General features: G+C 41.6%; 1 protein-coding gene across 1 annotated transcript; it reads right to left on the bottom strand.

The window, feature by feature from the left end:
• Positions 1-9,540: 9,540 nt before the first annotated feature.
• LOC147902197 (uncharacterized) lies at positions 9,541-9,939 on the bottom strand. The gene has a single exon (XM_087374454.1). It carries the CDS (start codon positions 9,937-9,939, stop codon positions 9,541-9,543), a length of 399 nt encoding a protein of 132 aa, XP_087230580.1.
• Between the last annotated feature and the right edge of the window lie 229 nt (positions 9,940-10,168).

Below are 10,168 nucleotides of genomic sequence, written 5' to 3'. Positions count from 1 at the left end.
GAGACTCCTTTCATTGATGAGGAGCTTATTAAGGCCTTAATGTCCTCTAGAGGCATTAAGAGGTGGTCTCTCCCACATACCTTTTGGGTGAGTTCTTTTAACTCAAGGAAACTACTTCAATCTCTCACATAAGGATGGATTTGTTTGATCCCAAAGGGGGGTGATTTAGACCACTCCTTGCATTAAGGTCCAATGGAAATAGTCCCATCACTGGATTTTCATAGAGGAGCCTCTAACTGGGAAGGGTGACAGGTCTCCTTTGATGCAAAGATTGATGAGCGCATGGCGATACATGTGCATTAGCCTAATCCAAACTAGCCTACAATGTAGGAACGAGTTTAAGAACTTGCCCTTGATCTTATCACCTAGAGGTTTGTGACTAGGGGTAGCACATGTCGGTACACTGCACACACCAATTGGGCATAGGCATACCATGATGCTTAAAGATCTGTGCCATGAAAAGCTTAGCCATATGATCTGCCTTTATGGTTTTGCAAACCTCTCTAATTAAAGCCTGGTATTGTCTACCTGAGTAGCCATAAGAGTAGCTTCAAGTAGTGGCACATCCGAGGGGTGCCTAAAGAAAACTTGATGAGATACATAACCATGATTGAGTAGGTGGAAGAGCAGCTTTAGGCAATGGCACACCTAAGGTTTGCTCAAGGAAGTTTTAATGTGATTGACACACCCATCATGACATCTTGGAGAGAGGCTCTTAAGTGGACACATGATCTAGAGCATACCCCTTGATGGTTGGGTTAGTTCTTTAGGACAAGAGTGCCACTCAATCCTTACCCAACTTTCTATAATATAGCTCAAGGAGGTCTACTATTGCTAGAGTAAGATCCAACAAACTCTAACCCTTAGGAAGATGCTACCTTGGGCTCTTTGGTGTGAAAGAGGAGTCTTGTTGCATGGTTAAGCAACACAAAAGATCCTTTCCAACATCATGGTCTCAAAGCATTTTATCCTTTTCAAAATCTCACCTTGGCTTAGCTCCATGTGTGTCCATGCAAATGTGGGAAAAAGTCACAGAGTGGCACAAATAAGCTGTTGTTTAAAGTTTGCAGGCCAAGCCACTCAAGAATGTGGCCAAGGTGTTTTGGTAGGCTTGAGGCACTGGGGGCTAGCCATTGACATTGAAGGGAGAGAGGTGGTGGATGAGGCAGAGGGGCTATGGGTTGGGAGCTTGAATTGGGTCTTGCAAAACATAGGGGCCAATCGAGTCCTTGACTCCTAAAGCTTTATGATACATATTCAAGCATGGACCTGAAGGGATGCACCCGATAAGTGGTGACCCTTCATATTTGTGAGCAATATCTATACGAAAATATAATAATATACTATCCTGATATTATCTGCCTATCACTGGCACACCGATGGATAGGAACTTGGAACAAGTTCTTGGACATGAACCCATCGAAATGTTTAACTCAAAAAATTCTAATGGTCTCCAGATAAGCTCTCTTCAGGAGGCAACATCTCTATGCTCTGAAAATTGAGTGAAAAGCTTGGTGCAATACCAAGGTTCAAATCACTTCCAGACATAGCTGCTTACAAGGGTTGCAAAAATAATTTATTGATCCCAGTTTTATTCTACATAATAGCAAAAATTGAAACTACATACAAAATTTGATCATGACAAAGCCAAGGATATAAGGTATTGATGTCTGGGTGGAGACATTGTTCTTCTTTTTATTACTTGACCACTTGCAACACATCTAGATTCATAATGCCCAAGTGAGAGAATTTATATTTTTACCTTTTATGCTACACTTGTGCCTCGGTCCACTTGGTGAACATGATGCTTTTGCAAACTTCTAATATATTGTACCACATTATTGTGGATTTGATGATGCTTAGCATAATATTTTGGTAATGTTAGTGTAGTCATCCCAAAAATTCACACATTTATTCATAAGGGCTTGTCTTTCTTCCTTATAGGTTGTCTTTTCAATCTTGCTTTCTTCTTGATTCTACGATCGTATTTGTGGTTGGCATGGTCATAGAGGGAGACTTCAAGGAAGAGATAATTCATGGGTAATTCATGGGGATATCTTGGGCTAGTAGCGCTTAATACATGTGAGGGCTAGAGGTTGCCACTTCACCATGGGCTTCCATTAATCAACATAAGATATCTATTGGCACAAAGAGGGATATTTACAAAACATCTAAGGAAGGGGGTAGAGGCTTAGCAAAAGGCAAAAGAGGCCTGAGTGATTTGGGTGATGAGGACCCTATTAAATAATTAAGAGGCTAGGCATAACCTAAGAGGGGTGAGGCTCAAACTCGAGCAATAGTAGTGCCTAGGAAGTGTACCTATCGTCGGATTTGGTGGGCACTTGCCTCCTTGGTGCCTTTGGAAGTAGTGGTCTTGGATTAGGATGTCTAAGTAGACCACAAGCCACCTTGGCTTGTAGGATCATCCTTGTCATTAGGGCCTTGATGTCGAGAAAGCCTGCTTGAGGGCTCGTCAGATGCTAGGTGCAACTACATCAACTTCTCAATTTGTTCTAAGGTCTGCAACATATCTTGGAGGGCTTCATTTTATACCCCTAGAATGTCGTTCTTGAACCATAACAATCAAGTGATTTCTTCTATGGAGGCCAAAGCTAGTGCTTCATAATGGGGATGGTGGACTCAAGCTCTCATATGGTCTAGCTTTGTGCTCTCACCCATTTATGCACCTCCACAAGCTTAGCCTCAACAATTTCCCATAGAACCCTCCTTTTCTTGAAGTTGGAAGACTAGAGCTGCATGCTTTTCATGTATTTTTTCATGGTTCTTAGTTAAGGAGGTGAAGGCCACGTCCAAAGAATCATGCTCAACCTGTAATTAATTTAAGGCCTCCTAGATGGAGATGACTTGGGCCGTGTGTTAATAGGGGGAGCTACCCAATGCTTAACCACCTGATGCAGGATGTGAAGGGGCTATGCCTCTTTCATCTAAAGTGCATGCTAAATTTCTTGTACTTTTGTAGGAGGCAGCCCAACTTCATCAAAGAAAAACACATCGAGGACCCCTACTCACTCTGGGGCACCTAGTGGTGGGAATAATGCTAACTCGGGCATAGGGAGATTTGTCAAAGTTGAGGAGGCTAGCCACAAAGATTCTCTCTAATTGGGTTGTGCTCTAGGTTTCTCTTGTACACCTAGTTGCTAGGTGATGACTTTGCCTTTATATGATTGTGGGAGGCTACTTAGAAGCAAACCTCATCTTCTCCTACATGCTCGTTAGCATCTTTGTTATGAGGAGATGGCTACTTGGATGTAGCCCATCCTTTTGAGTCATGCTTTAAGGTAGTGCCCTCCTCTTCACAATGGTTAGAGGCCATCTACTCTTCATCTTGAGTTGGTGGCTTGGTGGGTGTTTCCTCTTTGCCCAGCTCGTTGATTGTAATCTTTGTGTTTCCTTTACCACCCTGGCCTTCATCATGCAATGGATTGATCAAGGCATGTGAATAAATGCAAGATGGAGAAGCACTTGGTTTGTATTGGTTGAGACTTGGTTCTTGGCAAACTATCCTTTCCACTATGAGAACAGTGTTGGAGGAGATAGGCGAAGATGTGGGACTAGGGGCTAGAAGCAGGAGGCTCAACAGAGGTCATAGTTGGATGGGCAGTTGGAATTAGAGGTAGAGGAGAGCCAAAAGAGGGTGAGAATCTAGGGATATAGGCCATGGTACCTATCCAAAGGCAAGCAAGTAACACAACATACATAGGTGAGGCCCAAAGCTTGCGGTGAGCTTGGCCTATAACAATGTGCTAGAGCTACACATCGAAGCTTTTTGTAAACACACTTGTCACTCAATTAGTTGATTGTATTCCCATTCTATGATTGTCAAGGAGACATATGATTGGGGTACGTTTCCAAGACTCTTCTTCATCCCAATGTATTCTGGTAGAAATCTAAAGGACAAATGAATTTTGTGCATCAATTGTCTTGCTAATCAAATATTCATGTGAGGAAGAATAGCTGCCTGTTTGAAAGAAAGCATCACAATGTCCATTGCTAGGTATTAGTGGACTCTTTAAACTTGATGGTAGAATAGAGGTTGTGATGTATGTTTCCATAATTTCATCAGTGATGGATGCATCCCAAGCTTTCAACCATGGGAGCTTATAAAGATGGTTTTGATTTAGAAATAGTTTTGGCCAATGTCAAGTCCACTAGGTGTGGAGGCATGAATTAGGGATGTTGCTTATGGCTAGAGGTCGCAACCTTTTGAACATTAGGCTATTCAAGATGATAGTTGGGAGAATCGAGCATTGCCATGGTGATCAAGATGAAGCTACTATTGTAGTGGATAGAGTGGTGTTATTGATGGAGACAAGAAATCAAAACACAAAGGCCTAATTGCAATTAGATGGAAATGAATAACAATGTTTGGGCCTTAAGGAGACAAAGAAAGCTCTAAAAGGTGAGAGTGAATGAATACTAATCGCTCTTTTGAGTCTACATGGCTTGATGGGCTATCTTGAATCTATGCCAGCAATAATCCATGGTGCATGTGGTGATTTGGAGCCTATGAACTACATGTCACCACCATAATATCCCCTAATCAAGTTATCATTAAGACCAACCATTAAATGTGGACTCAAAAAAGGCATGCGGGTTTGAGCTATGGTCACCATGTAGGTCATGGCTTGATAGGGCTTCACTCAGATGCCATAGGCCTCAAGAATGACCTGTCTTACAACTCTACCAGTTCCAATATCCATATACAACACCTCAATGAGTTTGTATGGTCCATTGCAACCAAGATTCAAGTTGGTTGAGAGGAACCATCTTGGTGTTATATAGTAAGGTGAGCATGCCTTTCTTCAAGTGCATGTCGTGTTATATAGCAGAATGAGCATGCCAAGCTTGGTCTTATATATAAGGATAAGCATGCCTTTCTTCAAGTTCTTGGGAACAATTTGCACGTCATTCCAATCTTTCCTTCTTCTTTAGATCACCTACTACAACCTGGCATCTTGGACATGTAGCTCATCTAGGCCAGTGAGCTGGTGCCATCCCCTATTGATTGCCTCAAATTTCCTAAGCCAATGTGAGGCCAATTCTTGGCTTTCACTTGGACACTTGGCACCATCCAAAGGCCATTCTAAAAGGAGTTAAGCTCATGGTTACTTTATAGGCCATCTGCCGATGTGCAACATGCAGCTTGGTGTCCCAATCTTGTCAATGTGTGCTCACCCATCTTGGCGTGTATTGTCTTGGGGATCTTATCAACTTGAAATCAGCTTGGTGTGCATTGGGTATAGTAAGCCATGGAAACTCGATGCATTGACATGAACTCTATTGTCAGAGATTGGAACACATCATTCATAAAGTGTGTATCTTGGTCATGACAAACTCCATCAGGCAGCCATACTTGCAAATGGCGTTTTCAAATAGAAACTTGGTTGTACTCCAAACCAAGTTATCGTTTAGGTCATTTTCCTCAACCCACCTAGTAGCATAATCCATGGCCACAATGATGTCCTTGCTCTATGTAAACTATGTCATGTTCTTGAAATGACTCATGTGATCCAAGAACCATCTTTGGAATGCTCCCCATGGTTGGCTTGGTTGAAGAGGGCATATGATGTTGTGGAATGAGTTTTCCTCTGGAAAATGTCACATTCAACACCCCAAGCACGTGATCTCAAAGAAGAATACTCTACCACAAGCCGACTTGTGGATTTTTTAAAACTATCAGCTCACCACTAAAGTGACCTATAGTAGTCCTAGTATGTGCCTTATTAGTGAGTACTATTGCTCACTCAGGTAGCAAGATCCAATGTCACATTCAACACCCCAAGCACGTGCTCTCAAATAAGAATACTTTAACACAAGCCTACTTGCGAAATTTTATGAGCTATCAGCTTACCACTAAAGTGACCTATAGTAGTAAACTATATGTCAACTATGCCATGTTCTTGAAATGACTCATGTGATCCAAGAACCATCTTTAGAATGCTCCCCATGGTTGGCTTGGTTGAAAGGGCATATGATGTAGTGGAATGAGTTTTCCTCTGGCAAATGTCACATTCAACACCCCAAGCACGTGATCTCAAAGAAGAATACTCTACCACAAGCCTACTTGTGGATTTTTTTAAACTATTAGCTCACCACTAAAGTGACCTATAGTAGTCCTAGTATGTGCCTTATTAGTGAGTACTATTGCTCACTTAGGTAGCAAGACCCAATGTCACATTCAATGTCGCTCAAGTAGCAAGACCCAATGTCACATTCAACACCCCAAGCACGTGCTCTCAAAGAAGAATACTATAAGACAAGCCTACTTGTAGAATTTTTTAAGCTATCAGCTCACCACTAAAGTGACCTATAGTAGAGTAAACTATATGTAAACTATGCCATGTCCTTGAAATGACTCATGTGATTTAAAAACCATCTTAGGAATGCTCCCCATTGTTGGCTTGGTTGAAGAGGGCATATGATGTTGTGGAATGAGTTTTCCTCTGGAAAATGTCACATTCAACACCCAAGCATGTGCTCTCAAATAATAATATGCTACCACAAGCCTACTTGTGGATTTTTTTAAACTATCAGCTCACCACTAAAGTGAACTATAGTAGTCCTAGTATGTGCCTTAGTGAGTACTATTGCTCACATAGGTAGCAAGACCCAATGTCACATTCAACACCCAAGCACGTGCTCTCAAAGAAGAATACTAGAACATAAGCCTACTTGTGGAATTTTCGGAGCTATCAGCTCACCACTAAAGTGACCTATAGTAGTCCTATTATGTGCCTTAGTGAGTACTATTGCTCACTTAGGTAGCAAAACCCAATGTCACATTCAAGACCCCAAGCACATGATCTCAAAGAAGAATAATATAACAGAACCCTACTTGTGGAATTTTTTGAGCTATCAACTCACCACTAAAGTGACCTATAGTAGTAAACTATATGTAAACTATGCCATGTTCTTGAAAGGACTCATGTGATCCAAGAACCACCATCTTTGGATGCTCCCCATGGTTGGCTTAGTTGAAGAGGGCATATGATGTTGTGGAATGAGTTTACCTCTGGCATATGTCACATTCAACACCCAAGCACGTGCTCTCAAAGAATAATACGCTACCACAAGCCTACTTGTGGATTTTTTTGAACTATCAAAGTGACCTATAGTAGTCCTAGTATGTGCCTTAGTGAGTACTATTGCTCACTCAGGTAGCAAGACCCAATGTCACATTTAACACTCCAAGCACGTGCTCTCAAAGAAGAATACTATAATACAAGCCTACTTGTGGAATTTTGGAGCTATCAGCTCACCACTAAAGTGACCTATAGTAGTAAACTCTGCCATGTTCTTGAAAGGACTCATGTGATCCAAGAACCATCTTTGAAATGCTCCCCATTGTTGGCTTGGTTGAAGAGGGCATATGATGCTGTGGAATGACTTTTCCTCTGGAAAATGTCACATTCAACACCCTAAGCACGTGCTCTCAAAGAAGAATACTCTACCACAATCCTACTTGTGGAATTTTTTGAGCTATTAGCTCACCACTAAAGTGACCTATAGTACTCCTAGTATGTGAATTAGTAAGTAGTATTGCTCACTTAGGTAGCAAGACCCAATGTCGCAACATGCCATGTGGTCCTTGGTGATACAGCTGACCAATTGATCAAACTATTTTTCCAATTTCTCAAAGCCAACTGCTAGACCTTGTCTCAGGACAAGTGCTCGAGAAATGTGCCTCGTAACCAGTATTGAAGCACTTCATCAGACTCGATCTTTAAAATATCCATAACAAACAATAGAGTATCTAGGAGCTTGGTTGTGACTCCTTGGATTCCATCCTATTGAGGATGGTGTAAATTGCACCATACCTCTAGGGTATTAGGGGAAAACCCTAACCTAACCCTAGGGGTTCACATGCATATCTTCATGTTCATGTTCAATACAACTTATTGTACAAGTACCTATATTGTGTGCACTCCTCTGTCTCTCCCTCTCTCACTTCCGCTATCATGCTATCAGAGCACCAAGTGCTCCCACTTCCTTCATGAGTGTCAAGCCCTCCATTCGTGAGGCATCTTCCATTGAGAGAGTTTTTTGTCGAGAGAGAGTCAAGCCCTTTCTTCATCAAATCATTAAGCACTTGCTTCAATCAAGGAACAAGCCCTCTCTTTGAGGCATCTTCATCATTTCTCAAGCTCATCTTGTAGAGCCCTTCTCCAGCTGCATTTTGGATAAAAAAGCTTTTGATTTCGTTACAGCTCAAGTTATGCTCTTCTGAAGGTTTGAGGGTTTCTTGAGAGATGTTATGAGTTGAGAGTTCAGCTTTTAGTAAGGTCCACTTTGAGTTTCTCTCCAATTTTGCATCTTCTACTTTTCATGAGCAGGTGGATTTTAAGAAAGAGCTACTCCATCTGCGCTTTGGGCTCTGAAATCTCCACTGTCAGCCTGGACTAAGCTTGCTAGAATTAACAGATTCACAAAAACTTGAAGATATTTTTTGTGGGGAGGTAAGATACCCAAGGTTAAGTGGGACTTCTATATCAAACCCAAGCACGAGGGTGGATTGGGAGTTATTGACATAGAATAGGTTGCTCTGAAACTCTCCTCAACCTAGATTTTAAAGGCAATCCTACACCCTCTTGAAGATTGGGCTCAACTTCTCATTAGGAATGTCAGCTCCCTAAGACCCCTCAGAGTCCTCAAATGGAAAACCTACCCCATGCTTTCAACTATTTGTAATCTAGAGCCCTGCAAACCTAAAGGCAGCTAGCTTTGGATCTCTCTTTGGACAGCTTTTGAAGGGATCAAAAGCCAATTGTCTTTTCAAGTAAAGGAGCCTTTATGACCTTGGACTCAATTTGGATTTTTGTTATTTTCAAAGAAGCTGTGCTTTTTGATGAAGAAATAGCTAAGGCAGCTTTTCTCTTTAAAAAGGGGTTGCAAAGCTGTGGGCAGCTGCAGAACAGAGTGGAACTAAGATCAAAACATGGGCAGAGATTATCAGCCTAAATAATCAAAGCCAATCACTTGTTCCGGGTAGAATACAGCTTTGGAGTTGCAGCCAACAATGGAAGGGTGGATCTTTTCTAGTTTATAGTAGAGAGTTTAGTTGGGTGGAGAGTACCTCTTTCTTCCCTATAGCCACACCAAGCATGGACATGGGAGATCTCTGCAGGGTTCTTAATTACAGGTGCAAACTTCATGACTCCAAAGAGAAATGGAAATTTAGGTTCTGTGCCATTTGGTCTCCTTCAATTCCAAACAAAATATATGCCCTAATGTGGCTCATATTACATAAAAGCTGTGTGGACCAATGTCAGAGGACTCAGGATTGGGAAGGGTAATGCTAAATGTATGAACTGCCCCTCTACCAATGAACATATCTTCCATCTCTTTGTGGCTTGTGGCCAGAAAGGTTTGGAAAATGTTTTGATGAAACTCTCCCCATGGGGGCTAGTTGTTCTTTACCTAAGAACATGTAAATATTTATGTTGATGATGATGATATTCTAACATAACACAAACTTTTTTTTCCCAAAAAAAAGATGATCTTTGCTTGCAACCATTGGTGCTACTCCTCTGCTGGCAAGGCTTGGGCTGGAAGATCCCTAAGTAAAATGACCAGCAGGAAAAAAAAAGGCATTGTGGCTACAATGGCTGGATCCGATATTGCATTTTGCAGCTCTTGCCGCATCTGCACACTGTCATAATGCTCAAAAGCCAAATCTCTGTCTAATTGCATCACCTGTAGTGCCAGTATTCTGTCCCTATAATTGTCTACAGGCTCATATCCTTCTTCAACCAAAAATTTCAAAGTTGGTGATTCCACATCCAATGGCAGTATATCTTCTTTCCCATATACCAAATGAAATGGAGAGAATTGAGTGCTATGCTTCACCGCCGCTACCCTATATGCCCACAAGACTGGATTCATCTCCAAGTCCCAGTTTTTGGTATGGCTTCCCGTCATCTTAGTCATCATCAATTTGAAGTCTCCATTAAAATTCTCATTCAACCCATTACACTGAGGGTAATATGGGGTGATGTACTTATGATTTATATTCAGCTTACTGCACAAGTAATTTGTCACTTCTCCTCTGAATCCTGGACCATTATCTAAAAGTAACTCCAGGGGAATTCCAAATCTATAGCATATGTCTTCATATATAAAATGCAGTAAGGAAGTTCACGCACTACTT

This window comes from Dipteris shenzhenensis, chromosome 5 (genome assembly GCF_047967505.1).
Source record: "Dipteris shenzhenensis isolate YYH24624 ecotype China chromosome 5, Dip_SZ_1.0, whole genome shotgun sequence".
NCBI classification, from domain to species: Eukaryota; Viridiplantae; Streptophyta; class Polypodiopsida; order Gleicheniales; family Dipteridaceae; genus Dipteris; species Dipteris shenzhenensis.
Note: the sequence above shows the minus strand (reverse complement) of the source record. Positions and strands in the feature narration are given on the sequence as shown.